Genomic DNA, 19832 nt, shown 5'->3' with positions numbered 1-19832 from the left:
TTTTCCCACACGCCAAGAAAACCTAAGTTTTCCATTAAATACAACAGCCCAAGTAATGACCTTCCAACTCCACGATTTCCATCCTCTCTCCTCCGATGTCTTGGCCAACGAACTTCAAGCCTTGCTCCTCCAAACACTTTTTCAAGACTGGGTTCACCTGTTGACAAATGAAGAATAATATCTCAGCTTATTGTTCCCAAAATAACAGAAAGAAGGTAATTTCCAGAGTCACAAAGCTCAATTCCTCACCTCAAATCTGTGGCGGTGCCTCTCTTCCAAGTAATCTGGATCTCCATAGAGTTTCCCTGGTGGGGGAAAAAAAGGCAAATAAGCTGATGTACAGAATTCTGACTTACAAAAAAAAAACCTATTCACAACCACATCCTGCTTTCCACTTTACTTTTATCATCTACACAGTCAGGCCTCTGAAGATCACTGCTCTGCCTCTCCCGCCCATCCCAGCTACCCGCTGGGCGCAGCGCAAGGGGACTAAGTCCGGGCATGGACTCCCCTCGCCCACAGCATGACCTACGACAGAAACAGACCAGCATCACCCTCCGCCAGCACATGGTCCCTGAGGCACAAAGCGCTTCTGCTGGAAACTGCCCTGGAGAACCAATCAGGACGCAGCAGACGTCTAAAGCCCTGAGAGGCATGTGTTAGGGGCCACCCCGGCGACAATTGGGGCCAGTGCCGGCCAGCTAAATCACAGTCGTCCAGACCCTTAGGCCCCGGGGGCTGCCCTTGAACAAGTAAGTGCTGCGCTGGCAAGTGGGCTGTTTCACAAGACTCTCGGGGTGGCCAGGCGAGATCCCCACACCCACGGAACGTTAGAGATGGAAGGACTGGAGATCACTCCATGGACTCCACCAATGCTGCCGCCCAGGCCCTGCCAGACACACAGCTGCCTCTGCCAGTGCGGGCTGGGTACACGAGACTGTTTACCCTGGACCATTATTTAATTATTGTATTGTTTTCCATGTGAACACCTATAACCCTGTATAGACAGAATTTTCCCAGTAGACAAGAAGACAAAATCTTAATTTTCTTAAATATTTTCTGCCCCAAATTTTCCCTAAATCTTTAGCACCTGCAAGTATTTTTTAGAATTAAATCTACCTAGATTGAACCTTATGAAACTGCCATTTTTTTGTGTGTGGGACAAAAACTGCCAACATCAGCAATTTTATATGGTTTAATCTCACAGATTAATTAGGTAAGGAACAGATTACAATGGATTTCACCGAACAGTGTCATTCTGGTGACACACCCACTCCTACAGTCCCCTGGCCCTGACCTGCAGCCTCCCTGAGACCCGTGCTGCTGCTGCGCCGGTTTTGGCGCCCGAACAGTGCACTGAACGGCTGGGAGCGGATGGAACCGCTCAAGCAAGAACAGACCAAGCACCCCAGAGCCCAGCACCACCCCGAGACGTGCGTCCTGGAGGGGCCGAGCCCGAGGTCGGGCCATTGCGGGGGCCGGGGGCGCTCTTACTCATGACGGAGTTCTTGGTCTGGAACAGGGTTCTCCTCTTGCCCAGCCGCATGGTCCCGCCCATCTGCCCAGGGTTGTGCTCTGGCATGTCTATGACCTGGAGGTGTCGAAACACAAGCACCACTGGCACGCCGCTTCCATTAGAGACGGGCCGCCGGCACTGAATGAAATGGGCCTGTGAGGAGGCCCTCATTCCCCAGCCTGTCCTTGTAGGAGATGCTGGTCACGGGGAAAATGCCTCCCAATGAGTATTTTTAAGCCATCACTGAGTAGGGGCTGGATCCCCCGGCCCATCCTCGTGAGCGGCAGGCCGCCCCTGCGCCCAGCGCAGGGCTCACTTGTGCTGCTGGGCAGCCGCGGTTCCCACAAAGACGAGCCGGCTGCACGTGCACCGGACAGGACCTGGGACCACACGTCCCCTGTACCGTCTGACCTTCTGTGTCCTGCGCCTCCACTGCCCCCACCACATTTCAAAACTTTTGGTTTTCTCCTCCTGTGGTCTTGGTATTAGCAAAGCTCCATTTCAGGTCGACAGACATATACTGGTGATGCCAAAGAGCCTTGAGACCAAGAGCTTTGCCCATCCTGTTTAACGCAGCGCCCTCGGTGACAAGACAGGCCTGCCGCCCCTGGGCTGGGGGGTCAAAGACAAATGAGGCACCGTCCTCGCCCGTGAGCCGCGTTCCTCTGGGAGGAGACACAACGCAAGGCATGCTGGTCTCCAAAGGCTCTGGCGACCATTAAACAAATCGGTGCTGCATTCCAACATTCTTTAATGATACGCTCATCTCCCAGCGGTGTTGGGGATTAGATGAATCAATGGTGGGGGGGGGGGGGGGAGTAGGTTTACAGGTGTGAGTACACAGAACAATTTTTGTGGTACTATTTATTCTTGTATTATATTTTCCCAGACGAACAACTGTAAACCCACTTTTGCCCACCCCCGTGTATAAAGCAGTGGACAGTGCCCAGCTCATAATAAGAGCCGGTAGGTGTTCCGTATCAGTGCTATCATAAAGTGCTCCTGGAAGCTAAGGGGAGTCGGGATGGGAAACTGTTTCAATCAGGATCCCCCTAGCTGGCTGGGATGGCACCTGTCCTTAAAACTTTCTGTGGCGATCTGGGAAGAACAGTGAGAAACTATACAAGGAAAAAGGAAATCCCTCCCATGCAGCAGGCCTGAAAGTCAGGACCGCGGGGTTCTCTGGGACGCACCCACGTGGCTTCACTTCCCGTCTCCAACCACAACCACTTGCATCGGCGCCCCGTTCCCACCCTCTGAGCCCCGGTGAGAGGCAAACCGGACTCACCACAGGGTGGCTGGTGTTGGGGTCAAACTCTGTGGAATTGGCATCTGAAAAATAAAAGTATTTGTGCTATGAAAATATTTACAAACAAATCTGATTTCCTATAAGTTTCATTCCTAAGCTCTCAATCACCATTTCCCTCCTATTTAAAGTCATTCAGTGATTCGAACAAAAAATTGGGACAATATTTTAAAGATATAAAATACACACACAGGCACATTTTTTCCGTTAAACCTGTAACTCTCTGGGAGGGGTTGAAGCCGCACAAAATGGTGACATGGAAACCAACTGTAACCTCAAGTGGTTCCACCTTCCGTTCCAGACTGTCCCTCTCCGAGACGGGCAAGTCCTGTTTCCTTCATCCTCAGCATCTTATACACTGCCCTACCCAGCTGCCTCACTCAACAGCTACATCAGAAATCAGCAGATTTGAAAAACCTGAATAACCTTTCTGTCTTGCTGAATTGCGCATAAGCTAAACCACTAAAGACTGAAAGGAAAAGCGCCAAGCCCCTCGTCCCCAGGGGAAGGTGAGTGGTGGCGGGAGGTGATGGCTGTGAAGGGGCGACAGTGCCCAGAGGAGCAGCTCCAGGACAGGGCGGGGGACGGGGGTGGGCGGGGGGGGTCAGACGGCACCTGCTCGGCGGCCGGAAGCTCCGGCACGCTGCCTACAAGGGCCGGCCACCACCCGTGGCATTACCTTGAGGCAACCTCTCAGGAAAAACGGGAATGAGCCCAGCTGTCAACAGCAGGCTGGCCCCAGAAGAATCACACGTACTTCGTAAAGCCAGACCACCTGTCCGCCCCTTCAGGTTGCTTTGGTTCTTTTTCTTAGAACTCAGGAGGTCTTTCTGAAAAGCTAGACTGTCGGGGGGCTACAGGGAATGAGGGGTGGTGGCAGACCCTTCCAGTGGCCGCACTGAACCACGCCCCCCATCTTCACATCCTGTGGTTGTTCTCCCACACCCACGCCACCCCCTCCGGGCTTGGCCATGGGCCCAGCAAGCTTCACACGTGCTCACTCAGTGGGCTGTCATCTGGAAGCCGGTCGGTCTCCACGTAGCGAGGCAGCTCAAGCTGAATTAGTAGCTGATGAGCTGCCACAGAGAGAGACCTTTGCGACGTCCCTGCTGGGCAGGGCTGAACGCAGGGCAGGGTGATCTCAGACACGCCACACGGAGCAGAACACCAGTCACCCTACAGAATACTGAGACCCAAACTGCTGTGCTGGAAGCCCCCGGGCTGTGGGATGGACTGGACACAGTGACACGGGCAGCCAGGCACAGAGCCAGCAGCACTGTTCCCTACCTGCCGTCCCTGCGCTGGGCCTGTCCGAGGGCACTATTCCATTCACCACTTGCAACCGTGTGAAATGGGTACCACCATCACCCCCTTTTACAGAAGGTACAGAGGCCCAGAAAGGCCAAGGAATTGCCTAGAATCACCTATAACAAGTGATAAAATCAGAATTTGAGCCCTGGTCTGACCAGCCCCACAGCCCAAGTTCATAATAACTGCAGAGCCTCACACAGGCGCAGTTTTCTCGTTGGACACCAGCTCGGGGACAGTAGCCACGGCGACCAAAGTGTGAGGACCTCCAGAGCAGGAAACATGGGGTCAGAGAGTGGCCTCAGCCGTGCTCCCTCCTTCCTGGGGTTCTGCCTGGAGGAGGCGCCTTTCCTCAGTGAGGGTCCCATTAACAGGCCCCAAGAGGCCCTGCAACACCAGGCCTGTCCTTCTCCACGGCTCCTGGTGACCCACAAGGTACCAGCCTTCACGGCCTCCTGCAATGCGTAAGCAGGAGTTTAACAAGCTTTTAAATAGACACTTACCTTGCCATCCCAGCACATTTCTTGAAAATTCCACCACTGCCAGCTGCATTCCTAAGCACACGCCTTGCAGGTGGGAGAGGAAAACAAATGAAGCCCCACTGAAAAGGCAGCACCACACTCCCCGCCAGCTGCTGGTCCGCAGCACCGCCCTCACCAGCCCTCCTAAATTCCCACTGCAGACAGGCCCCGGCCATGTTTTGTCTGTATCGGATTGCAAAAACTGGATCTCCGTGTATGTGAAGACTCCAGGTTTGGGAAGTTGTTCAATTTTAGAAATAAACAATATTCTATTCAGTACTTCAAAAAGGCAAGTTTTCCTACCCCACGAAGAAGCATCCAAGTCACTTTGCTCAATTACAGCAAGTGGGTGCTTCAAGCGAGGATGGAGAAGTCTCCAATGTCTCTCGCCCAAAAGACAAGTTCAGTAAATAAACAAGATTTCCTGACATCTCATTCTTTGAGACTTCCACCACATCTACACGCAACTCAAAGTTTAAACTTCGAAGTGTAAAGGAGGGTTTGAACTTCTCCCCAACAGAACCAAAACAGGCCTTCACTTGGTCGTGCTAATCCCATGTCACTTAGACTCCTGCTGGCACCTTCCTTGTGCTCCTTCCCACTTCTTACCCAAGAAAGGCTTCTTCTGTTTCCGGGCCCAGGCGATAGCTTGGATTTTTCCTTCCGTCCCTCGAACGCCAAATCCCCCCGGGACCAGCACTCCACTGCACAAGAGAGCACAGCACAAGGGGACCCCCTTTCCACCAGTCCGGCTCCCGATCACCACCCAGAAGCCACTTCCCAGTCGCGGACACGGTGAGGTTAGTCCGCACACCCCGCACTGGGTGACGTCTGTGACCGCAGGACTGCCAACGAGCTGAATGGAGACACCACGAACTTCAAGCACACACAGAACCGCGGACTCTCCTTAGTGCCGCTACAACATGCTCCTAACAACTGAAAACAAGATGCTACACAACAGTGAAACACTGTCGCCACACGGCCTCTGTCACAGGCATGGCCTCTCTCCTAGTTTTTAACCTGTTTTAATATACACACAGTTTTTTAACCTCCTGGCTCCCTGGATAGGCTGTACGGTGCTCCCTGAGTAGGAAGGGGCCTTTCCTCATCAGCTCAGGGGCCAAGTAGACCTAGGGTCTCAGCCACAGCTGCAGTAACAGTCAGTTCTTCTAGTGACCTACAAACTCTTGCTCATGTTTTAGGTGTATAAAGAGCAGCTACTGAAACCACTCGTGATCCTCTACTGACAGACACTCATCAGATCTTCTGGGTGGAAAGCTTTAAAAAAGCCCCAATGATGGATGCACACAGCAAACAGAATCAATGACATAAGAACAGGTTCTCTTCCGATTCGACTGCACTGATAAGCTGTGTTTGGTAAGATGAAATCATTCAGTATGTAGGCTTTTCAGTAAGTAAGAAAAAACAGTTAAACAAGCAGATTTACCACCAGCACATGAAAGCACAGCACTTTGAGCATTAAAACCACCCCAAGCCGCCCCGACTGATGTAGCTCTGTTGGTTGGGCATCGTCCCACAAAGTGAAAGGTCATCAGTTCAATTCCTGGTCAGGGCACGTGCCTGGGTTCCGGGTTCAGTCCCCGCCGGAGCACGCACAAGAGGCAACTGAGCAGTGGTGTTTCTCTCCCTCTTCCTCCCTCCCTTCACCTCTCTCTAAGAACAAATAAATAAAATCCAAAACCAAACAAACAAAAACCCCAAGCCCCTGAAAAGCAGAGGCAGAGCTACTCACTGGGCGCTGCAGAGCTTCTGCCAGGCTTCGTGGTAGCGCACGGGCTCCTCCTGCAAGGTGCTGGGCTCCAGGTCCGTGGAGTCGATGTACTGGGGGGAGGAGCGGGCGGGGGAAAGAAAGAGGCGGGCTGTGACTCTAGAGCCGCGCACTTTCACAACTTCCATGTGACATTATCAGTGTCCCTTCTTTCTCAATTTTTAAAGTTTTAAAATGATACTCTTAATAGATTTAAACCTAGTAATCACCTAAAATAAACACTAAAATCTTTCTCCTATTTTAAAATACAAGCATTTCCTTCAAAATCCTTTCACTCCCAAGCCCGTCTCTGTCCGCTCGGGGCACAATCTGTTCCGGAGCTGCTGCAGCAGACTCCAGCGCGTCCCCTCTGTTCCAAGTTCCCCGTCCACCTTCCACCCGGACTGCTCTTCATCTTTTTCAACGTCACTGAAGCTGAATTTGCGTACAGTGAAACAGAAGCACGGTATCTGTCCCTGGCCTGAAGAAGACAAGGGGCGGGCCACTCGGATGAACTTTATCACTCACTCAGAGGTGTGACTCCCCCCACCTTGATCCAGTTATAAAAAGATACTGTCATTCTCAAAAGGCCCTTTTGCCCCCCTGAAAACCACCTCCTGCCCGCTTTCTTTCACCACAGATTTTGCATCTTCCAGAACGTCACATAACTGGCACCATACAGTATGGAGCCTGTTCTGTCTGGCTTCTTTTGTTCAGCATGTTTTTGAGATTCATCCGCGTTGCTGTGTATATCACAATGCGTTCCTTTTCATTACTGAGCAGTTGTCCACTGTAGGAACAGACCCCAACGTGTTTATGCACTGCCTTGTTATGGACATTTGGGTTGTGTCCCGATTTTGGCTATTATAATAACTGGCCCGTTTATACAAAAGTATTTTGTAGACATGTTTTCATTTCTCGAGTAAATATCTGGGAGTGGAATTGTTGGGTCACATGCAGGTTTTCCTGCATTAAACTTTACAGGAAACCGCCAGGCTGTTTTCTGAGGTGGCTACACCACTCCACATCCCCACCAGCAAGGCGTGAGCTCTGCATCCTCACCTACACTCTTAGCCACTCTGGTCAGTGTGCGCTGGTATCTCACTGGGATTTAATTTGCATTTATTTCCCTGACAAATAAAAAAAAGATGTTGAGCATCTTTTCACATATATCATGGGCAACTTCTATGAAAGTGTCTGTTCGAATCTTTTACCCACTTTTTCATTAGATTGTTCAACTGCCGATTGCTTCCTGCCCTGACTCCCTAAACATGGAGGCAAGAGCCAGGCATAACCCAGCTGAGGAGTCTCACCGGCCCGCCACCAGACTCCTCCCATTCCTCACTGCCCCTGCTCCAGGCCCTTGGATATGCTCCTCCTTCTGTCGGGAATGCCCTTCCCTTCTGCCTCGTGCTTCCCAAAATCGCCCAGGTATCCCTCCGTGGGAAAGTCTACTGTCCTCACACATCCACCAATACTGGATCACCTGTCTTCCGTGTGCCCCTGTCACACCTAAGAGACCCCACCGCCATTCTAGTCCCCTCTCCCCTCTACCATCTAACTCACGGTGGGCACAGGCCACCTCCAAGTGGATAAACCAATGAATGACCAAAGAACTAGCAAAAAATAAGTCAGAGCAGTGTAACAAGGTCCTATGTTTCTTAAAAAATGCATAACAGGTCTTCCTACAGGAATCTGTCCACCGACACAAAGCAAACTAGATTATCGCGCTGGGAAGCCCCTGGAGACATGGGAGGCAAACCCCAGTGTCCGTGGTGAGCACCTCTCCTCCTGAGAAGCTCCAGCTGGGAGTTGCGCCGCTGGGGAAAGGGCGGGAAAGGGACAGGTGGAAGGGTCTCCGGAAGAGCGGACACACACGGCACTTCCTCCATGCCAGGCACAGTACTCAGCACTTCACATGAGCTCATTTCACTCTTCTAATGACCCGAGGAGGAAGGTGCTATCACTACCCCTTTTTAAAGGGGAGGAAACTGAGGCAGAAAGAGGGTTAACTAACTTGCCCAGGGTCATATTATCTTGTAGACAAAGCCAGAATCTGAGCCCTGGCTGTGTGGCTCTGGGACCCATGAACCACTCTCTGCGCTCGGCTGCCACAAGGAGACGGGCCCGGGCCATGCGCTGACGCTGCACCAGCTCAGCTCTGCCCTCCGTGGCACAGAGCGGAACTCCCAACTGCTATTCCTGGGTCCCGCCCAGGTTCCCAGCACTGACTGGGCAACTGGACACGTATTTCAGAGAAACCTCCCAGCCTACGGGGTGGGTATCAGCCTTCCCACTCCACAGACGAGGGAACTGGAACCAGCAATTTTCAAAGTGCTGCTGGCCGGCCAGGGTTCCCCGTCCCCATGGGGCAATTTTACTTGGTCACTTGATACTCAGACCCAAGCATTCACTGTCCCTCAGCTTCTACTCTGACCATCTTTCCCCTCCATTATTTCCTGGAAATGCTCTACTGTTCTCTCAAAGCCAGGAGCCCACCAGAAATCCTTTCTCTTCCTACAAAGAAATTCTGAGCTCCAAACACATAAAGCAGATATGCAGCACCTGGGGGACGGCCGATGGCCTCCCTGTCCACGCCTCAGCTGTGCCTGGCCCTCCCTCCTTACCTTGATTTCCAGCTTGTGGTTGATGGCCAGTGCGGAATGCTCCAGAGCTTTAATGACAGAGGCGTACGAGTCTGAGAACTTGGTGTACTTGCCCACAAGGGCAATAGTGCAGGTCTCCAGCAAGCGATCGTATCTATCAACCAAAGGTCAAGAAACAGTAAGTTATTAGAATGTATATACAAACGAGGTCAAAACTCCTAAAGAGAAGAAAAACAAGTCTGGGAAGAATTTAATGGAAGTGTCTATTATTTGAATACCAAACAGTAAAGAGGAAACAGTTTTCAGCTCAATGTGGCAGGCTTTTTAACAAAATAGAATTTTAGAAGCTATTATAAAGAGCTGGTGTCAAAATGTCAAGCATACTGGGGTGGTGAATGCACAATACAATGTATACAGGCGGTGAATTACAGAACTGCAAACCTTTGTTAACCAATGTCACCCCAATGAATTAAAAAAAAGAAAAAATCTCACACACACTGTTTTACAAAAGATCAAAATCCCAAAGGGCAAACAAATTAACAGCAATTCACAAGAGTTAATGTGATGAAGTGAATAATCAAATATAGGACATACACAACAGTCCATATTCATTAAAAATTTCCATTATAAACTTAAATTAGTAACAGCAAAAATGTTTATAACATTTTATGAAGATTCTAAAATTGTGTGCCATTCTTGTAGCTACATGAAGACATACATATAAATGGAAAGTCTGAAAGGGAAAATGTCAAAATGAAAATACCACAGCAATGAAATGAGAGGTTCCTCCTCCCCCCAGTGCTTACTAGTATCATCACATTAATTCTGCGGTTACAATAAGGCACACCCAGTGCTCTGAGGCCCTGAGTGAAGGCACCTGACATGCGTGTGAGCATCACACAGCTTTAGGAGGAAAGGAGAATGGGGACAGTTAAAGTGACAAGTGCTGGCAGCAGTAGTAGGAAAAGACTGTCATTTTTGCTGGTTCTTTTCTGGTGCAGGGTGAGTGCTATGTTCCCAAACACAGCTCAGGCATTTGGGGTGGCACCCAAAAGTACTCCAGCCATGGCCAGCCAATGTGTGTGGGCCTTGCGCATGTGCACTGACCCACTGCCACTGGGATGCCTGTTTGCACGGATTTCCTAGTCGACAGGAGACAAGGGTTTAGGTGTGTAATCTGAACTCACTTGTTGCCTGGGCCAACTCTACCAGGACTCCCTCACCCATGATAACCACATGACAGCCGAGAGCCCTTCTTACCTCCCCTTCTCATTTATAACCTTTTCCAGCAGGAGCTGATAGCACAAGAGTTGAATCCCCTGTGCCCCTGACAATAAAGAGAACAAGACTAGGGCTGCCAGCAAACCTGTCAGCCATCTCTTTCCACTTCATCAGCATCTTTCGTGACTGCCTCTCGACAGGAAGGTCAAGTCTTCTGAGAAAATAATCTACGACCCCCTGCTCCTCTAATAGCAAGGGGACTCGGTAGATGGACGAGACGTCGTGGACGCAGATCACCTGTTTAAAAAGCAGAAAACGTTATTTAATAAAAACAAGTAAAAACTCACTGGGCTGACAGCCTCCTACTAGCTATATGACCTTGGGAAAAAAACTGTTCTAAATTTGAAAAGAGAAAATAGGGCAATTTTCTAGAAACAAATACAAATTACTAAAACCAACTAACTCAAGAAGAATTTAAAAATAGTGGCAAGGGTCGAAGGAGGCAAAGGGGAAAAACTGGGACAACTGTAATAGCATCAATAAAGTATAATTTAAAAATAGAGTAAAATAAAGTAAAAATAGTTGCTAATCTCTTATAAACATGGGTAAAAAAAATCCGAAAAGAAAAAACCAAATCACACACCAAACTACAAATGCAGTTTAAAACAAAGCATGCCCACGTAGGCTTGTCCCCAGAGCAGTGGTTCTCAACTTTGGCTCCACACCCACTGGAGTCACTTGGGGGAGGAGCTCTAAAAACCCACGAGATGGCTGTGCCCGCACGGGCTCTGGGAGTAGGTGGCAGGCATTGGTACTTTTCAAAGCAGAGTTTGAGAACCACCACATTAGGAAATTTAACAGCAGAATTCACTACATGAACAGATTAAAGGAGAGGAAAAAAATACTTCAGTGGATGCTGGTTTAATAAAAATTCAAAACCTATTCATAATAAAATTTCTTGGTAAATTAGGATTTTTAGGGAAAATATTTTAAAAAGCCCCATAGCAAACATCATTTAGTTGCTATTTAATATTAATGTGAAAGTCTGGAACAAGGCAAAACTGGCCACTATCACTACTTTAATTCAGCGATGCACTAGAGGCATTAGCCATTACAATTAGATAAGAAAAAATATATATATGAACTGAAAAATAAACAATTACCACTAACTGCATACAATGTTATTGTTTAATCCATGAAAAAAAAACAGGAGAATCTGCAGGTAAACAGCCAGAACAGACTTTTAATAATTAGCCTGGCCTGAGGTCAGCAGGGTTTCCTACATGTGGGTCACATCTAATAAGGAAATACAATTTTTAAAAACATGCCACTCATATAGTAAATTATAAGTACCTATAAATAAATCTAAAAAAACTTTTCCAAGATAAGTAAATCTAAAAAGCACCTTTACAAAGAAGATTATAGATTACTAAAGGGTAGTCCTGCCAACAAATGGAACCAGCGCAACCAGGCGTCTGCAGGCAAAAAGATGACTTCCAGCTGTTACTGAAGGGTTACTACACATAAGTCAACTCACAAAGGATCTGAGACCTAAATGTACCACCAAAAACTGTAAACGTTTTGTAAGAAAACACAGAAGACAATCTTTATGACCTTGGTTAAATAAGGTGCTTAGAAATGATACCAAAAGCCTAATATGTAAAGGAAAAAACATGGATGAATTGGAGTTCACCAAATGTAAGAGCTTCTGTGCTCCAAAGGACACCATTAAGGAAATGAAAAGATAAGCCACAGACTGGGAAAAAAAACACACAAATCATATCTGATGAAAGATTTACATTTGGAATATAGAAAGAACTCTTGTAATTCAATCAGATAAGCAAAGCAACTGAAAAAATGCATGAAATTTGAAGTTCAAATTTAAATACAAAAATACTTGTCACATTTTTAAAGTGAATAATTGTAATGACAACCTGTTCTTTAACAAAATGAACTACCTTCATTCGCTAAGATTAGAAATATCTGAAGTAACTGAAGTGTGGAAGTGTTTTTTTCAGTCTGTTGAGATCTTGCTTCTAGGTGTGTCCTCTGTTTCAACTCAAATAAACTCATAAAAATTCTCTACAGGTTGGACATTCTTACGTTGAGAAACAGCCACTTCAAAATGGAGTCACAGCTGCCAGCCCAAAGGAACCCCTCGCATGTCTTCTCAAACCTTCAGAATGTTTAAACAGGGCAAATAACCTTTGGACTCGGCCAAACCAACAGTGCATTCCAAACAATTGTTTGCAAAGCTAACAGGAAAACACAAATTCTGACTTGAACTGAAAATAGAAGGCACTGTTCAGAATTAGCACCACCATGCATAGCTAAAGACTAACAGCGTATTTGTACCTACAGAAATTCGCTCTTGAACTCATTAATGCCAACAGAAGTTCCTTCTCTCTATTTATGTTAACTATTCTTTTTTTTCTTTCTCATAGAAACCTCCTGCTTTCACCCTCTAACTGGAACACTGTTTGGGTTTCTACCTGAATCAGTGCTTCCCAAATGGCAAAAAACTAGACCAGTAATAATAATGATAACTGAAGTGCGTGATAAAAAGGCTGTTCATAACAATGAAATTATCCTGCTGCTCCACCTATTTGCTATGGCTCCCCTGACCCCAGCTCAGGGGTCCCACCCAGGACCCTGGTCGCAGGCCCCAGGCTACCCTAACACCCCGAAGCTGCCTCCGTGGCGGTGAACGGCTTTCCTCTTGCCCTCTCCACTCCAATGCCCGGCCACTGATTTTAATATTTCTACATTCACTTGCATGCTCCTGGTAGTCTGTATATGGATTTCTCACTTTAACCCTGCTGTTTCACTCTCCCCTCTCCAAGCCAGCTGGGCTCCCCTGCTCAGTCTCCTGATCCTCAAATAACCTGGCAGCAAAACAAAGCATCCATAAGTTAACCATAAAACCCTTCGAATCCATAAAAACTCTTCTTCAACTAAACCCAACCAAAGCTACAATCTCAACTTACCACCCCTAGAATTCCCATATCATGCGCCATACTTAGATGTATTACAGTTCCAAAATTTTGAACTTCCTGTACCACTGGTACCCTCCATTCGCACAGGTAACAGAAAGACTGGCAAGCAGACTCAGAGCCTACCCTGCCTTACACACCAGGCACCAGGGATAGGAAGCTGAGTAGGTGATCCCTGCCCTCCAGAAGCTCAAAGTCTGTAAGGGGAAGCAGCAGGCACACAGGAAAGGGAGTATGCTGGGCTCACCACCCGCACCTTAGAGCCCAGACCTGAGGCTCAAGAGTGAGGAGGTGTGGCAGGTAAAGCTGCTCAGATAATACTGTGCCCTAGCTGGGCCCCAGAGGAAGAAAATGAACAGGAAGACTGAGGCTGAGAGAGACGGGAGACACGCATTCAGGATGGCTACAGCAAACAGTACAGGAAGTGTAGAGCAAAGGGGCAGGGGAGGTGAGTTCGTTTGGGGAACCACAGGACACAAGGTAACAGTCACAGAGCCAGCAGTCTACGGTCTCAAATCCCGAAATGACAACAAGCCTTATGAAACTGGCTAAGAGACTTCAGGATAATTCGAAACAAAAATCATGGAGATGGAATTTCTACTCACTTGCTCAGGTTCAACATGGCAGAACATGGATATTTTCTCCTTCACTGCTGTGTCGAGGGGATTTGAGCACCGGCACACAACCTAGAAGTGAAGAAAGCAAGGCGTTTAGATAAGAGGGATTACAACGCTGGGCTTCTCCCCTGTTGCTATTAAAAGAGATACCACATAGTTAAGCTAACTCCCAGCACAATGCATGTACATTGTGACAATATGACCTGTTTGCAACACTGAGATCCCCGAATCCCCAACTGGAAAACGTAACAGAGTGGCAGCCCAAACACACAGGTTACTGAACCACAAGAGCCACCTGGGGTTCACTGCACCGTCATTCTTGGTCAGGAGGGAAGAGAGAATAAATGACCGCTGAGGGGAGACATAAGACACTAACACGCATGTGCCAGGTAAGGAAATCTCGTAAACCACAGCCCCAGTTCCAAGAACCAGACTTCTTTCTCCACCATCCATTAAAAGCATGCCAAGAAAATGAAGGGCCCGTGTCCCACAGAGGAGAGATGTTAATCAGACACCCAAGGTCAGACGGTCGGGAAGCCTTACCAGGTCTGGGGAGAGCCCAAGGCCTCTGAGTTCCCGAACACTGTTCTGGGTGGGTTTAGTCTTCTGCTCCCCTGTTGAACTTGGCTATTTTACAAAAGGGAAAAAAAAGTTAATTTCTGTGTTACAGGAATTTTCAAGTATGACTTTTCCCTGAACACCTTTTTAATGGGGAAACAGATCATTTACCTAATTTATTTCTCATTTTTGTAAAAGTTACACATGTCTATGTCTTAGAGTCGGAGAGCTCTACAAAGTTTGTCCAAAGACCATCGGCACCAGACCCGAAAGACAGTCCCTCATTCACTCCTTTGGTCCTGCTGGTGTGCCTCACTGGTACTTCCCGACATTTAGTTCGAGCTGCTTCCGACGACTCCTGTTGGATGCGACCCCCGCCCCCTACCCCGTGCCCGTGGCCCCCTCGCACGCCACGCTCCCTCTCCAGTGTGCAAGGCTTTGACGGCACTGAACACTGTCCACTGTAAACCTGGGCTGCACTTTTCCTTTCTGGTCCAAACGTTTGTTTCATCTTGTGGGTTGGTGAGTTTTTGATGCCCTAAATGATCTTGATTCTCCTTTCACACTTAACAGATTCACTTGCTGGGTATAGAATTTAGGTGGAAAATCATTTTCCCAAGCACTTTTAAGGAAACAGCTTCACTATCTTTTAGCTTCCACTATCGCTGATGAGAAGTCAAATGCCATATTGATTCTTGATGTTTCTCTTCAGAGTCTTTTAGAGTGTCGGCCCCATTACCCTGAAATTTCAGGGATGTGCCTTGCTTGGTGTGGTTCATTTTCCGTTCAATGCCCTAGGCATTCATTGGGCCCTTTCGATCTAGAAACTCATGTCTGGATATTTCTTTGAATTGTTTAGACAGAGTCAAAATTTTTTTTTCTATAGAGGGCCAGATAATAAATATTTTAGGTTCTGTTGGCCACACAGTCTGTCACAACTACTCAACTCTCCTGTTTTAGCACAAAAGCAGCATGGACGATATATAAACGTAAGGGTGTGGCTGTTATTTCCATACAACTTTTTTTTCAAAACGGGCTGGGTTGTTTTGGCCTGTGGGACATAATTTATGAACCCCTCATTCAGATTTCTTTCCTCTTCATTTCTGTTACTTTGGGGGAGATCCTATTATTTGGACATTAGAACTCCTGGACCAGTCCTCACAGTCTCTTGCTTTTTCTCTATTTTTTCTCTTTTGGGATTTCTGCTCTACTTCCTTAGGTATTTCCTCACCTTTCTTTCTCTTAAATTTTTCAATTCTGTTATCCAATTATTAATTCCCAAGAATTCTTTTCTGCTCTCTGTTCCCTTCTCAGGGTATTCAGCTGTACTTAATGGATGCAGTTTATCTCCTCTTCATCGCACGGCTACTAATGACACGCTGGCTGCTTTGTTTTAGGTTCCCTACTCCCTGCAGAGCCGCAATTTCCTCTGAGTTTCTTTTCTTCCTGTTGTTTTGGTCTCTCGCGTGTTAGATAATTTCTCCAAATGTCTGGCGATCGCTGGCTGCCAACTCATATTTAAAAGCTAACTGGGGGTTCTGTAAAAGCGGGATTTGTCCGCCAGGGTCCTTAGTCTGGGAACCCGCGGGCCCACTGCATGAAAGCAGAGTGCGTTCCCCTGGGCTAGGCACGTGCCCCAAGAAGAACCTTACAGTCAGTCCAGCCTCCTCTGTGGAAGATCCGAGCCGGGCTGTGACAATTCTGGGAATCACGTGGCAGAGGACGGTAGGGTGTCTCAAGAGCATAAAGTTACACTTAACCACACGTTTTTTAGTTCAGTATTACCGCCCTCAACTGTCCCTAGTGTCTGCTCATCCAGAATACCTCTTACAGGGGAAAAAGCCCTCCAGTCTTCTGCCAAGGCGGGGAGGGGCTAAGGCCCCACTGTGCACACCAGGGAAGGGGACGTCAGGGTCTGACTGGTTCTGGAAGAGCAGTTAGGAGCCCGACCTGTAGCCCTCACGCCCAGAGGCACCAGATGTGGCCTGCTCCTGAGCCGCTGGGGGTTCTGCAGGGCAAACGGGGCTGCTTCTCTGCTCTTCCCGATGCGGCAGAGGATCCCGCTCTCCCAGGCCCGCTAAGTCCGTCTGTACGTGTCCTTCTGCTTCCTGCCGTCCTGACTGCTGTTACTGCTGACTCCTCTCACGGTGTCTGCCCTTGTGAGTTTGCGGCTATAAACAAGTCCCTGGGCTGCAGGCGTCAGGGGGCTTCGCCATGCGGGTGAAGACAAGTGAACATGTTCAACCCGCCAGCTTTAACTGCAACGTCCCTGATTAACTTTCCAAATGTTCCCCACTGGATCCTTCTTTCTTCTCAAGATTTTATTTATTTATTTTTAGAGAGAGGGGAAGGGAGGGAAAGGAAGGGAGGAAGGAACACATCCACGTGTGAGAGAAACATCGACCGGCGGCCTCTCACATGCTCCCAACAGGGGACCTGGCCCGCAGCCCGGGCACATGCCCTGACTGAAGATCGAACCAGCGACTTTCGTTTTGCGGGATGACACCCAGCCCACTGAGCCGCACTGGTCAGGGCCCCACTGGATCGTTTTCAAAGGTATGATTATAATACTTTAAAATTTGTAAAGAAGTTTTTTTTTTAATTTTCTGCTTCCCACAGCTCAAATATTTAAAACAGAAAAGGGATGCAAATCATCCTTTTCTCCCTCCTCTCCATCTCCCCACAGGGAAGTTTTGATGGACTTACCTGAGGAACCAGACTGACGTGAATATTACAAAAGTTCTCCCTTTTGACCTTGAACTGGAACTGACGGAAGGCCTCGATAAAGGGCATGCTTTCTATGTCTCCCACTGTTCCACCGAGCTGGAAGGACACAGCTGTTCAGGGCTTACACACCAAACCTTCCTCCCGCGGTTGGGTTCAGCTGTCTGACACACACGCTCTGCCATCTCAACTCCATGAGGAGCAGCAGCATAATATAGACTCTTCGAGCCCGTACAGTGCCGGTTAGCAGTAACGAGACATTTCTGTGTGCTAAAAGATTACCTTTTTGGATGCACTTACCATCCCACAAGGTTTTATCATGGATCATGGGTCTTCCCACATCATTTCAAGAAAAAGGTCAACTGAAAGCTATACTAGGGACTTTATTTGCAGGAGAGCTACAAAGCAAAGAAACCTAAATCTTACCCACTTAGCCACAAATAACTTTTGTATTAAAAATCATTTGCTAGGGAAAAACCAATCATCTGCTAGAAACAAGCTGCTGAAACTTCCAAGCCTCCTGTTTTCGCAGGGACACGGAGACCTACCGGCTAGGATCAGCCAGGCAGGGGTACAGAAACTGAAACCCAAGGAGCCTCAGTCATTCAAACCAAAAATGTGTCACTATCTCCACTACATAAACACGTAAATGCTGAAAAAGGAGAATCGCTTGGGCGAAGTATCACTTTGGATGGCTACCCACATGACTGTTACTGCGCCCTCACCTGCCATACATCATAGGTAGGAAGGTCAAGGGCTTAGCTGGAAATCGTCTTATCAGCTGCTGATGGCCGACTAAGCACGTGAATGTGTCCACTGCGTCACCTACTCAGGAATCACGGAGTTTAGAAAAGACTCGTACACACCTCAATAACGCACACTTGAGGCTCTAGGCCGTCTTCATCCACAGGTATCAATGCCTGTCTCATCACCCACTCCTGGATTGCGTCTGTGATGTGAGGGACCACTGGGAAGGAGAGAGAAGAATGAGACTCACACTTTTCCATCAGCACTGATGAGAGAGATGCATTTAAGGCGACTACAAATGGCTGCACTCTTTGGCATCACAGAGAGGCAAAGGGTCCACAAGAATATTGAGACTACTCTTAAATGGCCTTAGGAAAAATCTCTGGGCTCGCACTCCCCACAGCCTCCTTTCCAGGCATCCACGTCGTGGCTGCAAACACTACAAGAGAGCAGGGCCGAGAGTGGAGCCCTAACCCACATCAGAGCTCTTCCTGCCCCTGAGCAAGCTCACCCTGGCCGCACGGCCACACACAGCCACACGGCCACCCTACTGCTTAGAGGCAGAGGTGGACATATCACACCTGGGTGCTTTTCCAGGAACAAGGGAAACCAGGACCCTGTTCCATTGTGTTTCCAGATTCCCGAAGTGGAGCCAATCCACTGCGAGGAGACAGCACCGTGTAGCAGAGTGGCTAGGAGCACAGCGCCTGGGCTCAGGATGTCTGGGTTCACACCTTAGTTCCACCACTCATTAGGGCCGGGATCTCTGGGCAAGTGACTTAACTATTCTCAAGCTCGACTTCCCTACCCATGAACTGGCGGTAACAGCTTCAACTTTATAAAGCTGTGGAAATCAGTGAGACGGCACTGGTAAAATGCTAAGCAGAGTGCCTACCAAGTAGGTACTCAATACATGCCAGCTCCTGCTGATCGCTTTCAAAAACCACAGCTGTCAGGCTCTGGCGGCAGATCCCCAAGGGCGGAGAGTGCTGTTTAACTTGCTGTGTGTAGACAGAGCCAGCAGTGCCTCGAGCACAAGGATGTTCATCATCTCCACACAGATCAGCCAAAGTGATCTTTTAAAAATGCAAATTAGAGTTTACCACTCCCTGAGTTTCCGTTCCAAAATGCAAACTCCAGGCTGTGGCCCAGCGGGAGGCCCCGTGTGACTTGGCTGCACCCCTGTCACCTATCTCCCTGACCATCATCCTGTGTCACTGCTCCCCGCCCTGTCCATGACCAAGCCCTCTGTGGTCCTGGGCCCTCTGTACAGGCCACACCGGCTCTCCTCCTTCCAGCCCTCCCACAGCCGGCCTCCTGGCTCACCCATCCTCTCCTTGGAGGCCTTCCCTGGGCCCCTGCCCAACCAGCTCTCCCCACCACTTTCTCAGTCTCTCTTCTATCCTCTCCTGCCACAGCTCCCATCGGACTTCCCATCCCATGCATCTGTGACCTCCACAAGGGCAGTGGCCTTTCTGATCTTGTTCCTCAAGTACTCTCAGCACCAGGGAGGCCTGACCACTGGAGCACTCACAACACATCTGACGGATGAATGGATACACAGATAAATACACTGGAGCCTAGAGCCATAAACTCCATAATCAAGATCATTATAATTCCAAATTGATCCCTTTGTGTGTATCAGGAACTCAAGAGAAACACTTGACTGACTTAATGCCTTTAATCCTGCCAACACACAGGAGAGGCAGACACTGTTATTATCTTCCTTTGTAGAAAAGGAAAACAGATTTCAGAGAGGTTTAGTAACCCGTCCACGCTCATGCAGCTGGTAAGTAGCACAGCTAAGGTGTAAACATGAGCCAGTTAACCTAGAATCTGGGTCTGCGGCTGCTCACTGTCGGCGGGACCCTTCACTGTCAGTCCAGTATAGCCTAAAGCCAAAAGCAGATTTATTCTCGGAACTCAGATAAAAGCCACTTTTCAGCA

At 48.5% G+C, this 19832-nt stretch overlaps 1 protein-coding gene across 4 annotated transcripts in view; it reads right to left on the bottom strand.

Moving 5' to 3' along the window:
* The window catches only part of CTPS1 (CTP synthase 1), a 29824-nt gene that overhangs the window by 3537 nt on the left and 6455 nt on the right, over window positions 1–19832 (bottom strand). For all 4 annotated transcript variants that reach the window (XM_045859936.1, XM_045859937.1, XM_045859934.1 and 1 more), the window contains 13 exons: window positions 18005–18105; window positions 17121–17237; window positions 14400–14483; window positions 13845–13925; window positions 10392–10543; window positions 9047–9179; window positions 6405–6493; window positions 5261–5355; window positions 4634–4696; window positions 2805–2848; window positions 1495–1591; window positions 250–305; window positions 61–157 (listed from right to left, as the gene is read on the bottom strand). In XM_045859936.1, coding sequence (XP_045715892.1) covers window positions 61–157; window positions 250–305; window positions 1495–1591; window positions 2805–2848; window positions 4634–4696; window positions 5261–5355; window positions 6405–6493; window positions 9047–9179; window positions 10392–10543; window positions 13845–13925; window positions 14400–14483; window positions 17121–17237; window positions 18005–18105 — 1209 coding nt within the window. The remainder of the gene's footprint in view (window positions 1–60; window positions 158–249; window positions 306–1494; window positions 1592–2804; window positions 2849–4633; window positions 4697–5260; window positions 5356–6404; window positions 6494–9046; window positions 9180–10391; window positions 10544–13844; window positions 13926–14399; window positions 14484–17120; window positions 17238–18004; window positions 18106–19832) is intronic.

The sequence above is a fragment of the Phyllostomus hastatus genome, unplaced genomic scaffold (assembly GCF_019186645.2).
Source record: "Phyllostomus hastatus isolate PE091 unplaced genomic scaffold, TTU_PhHast_1.1 phas_scaffold_182, whole genome shotgun sequence".
Taxonomy (NCBI): domain Eukaryota; kingdom Metazoa; phylum Chordata; class Mammalia; order Chiroptera; family Phyllostomidae; genus Phyllostomus; species Phyllostomus hastatus.
The sequence above is the reverse complement of the archived record's forward strand: the minus strand, read 5'-3'. Positions and strand labels throughout refer to the sequence as shown.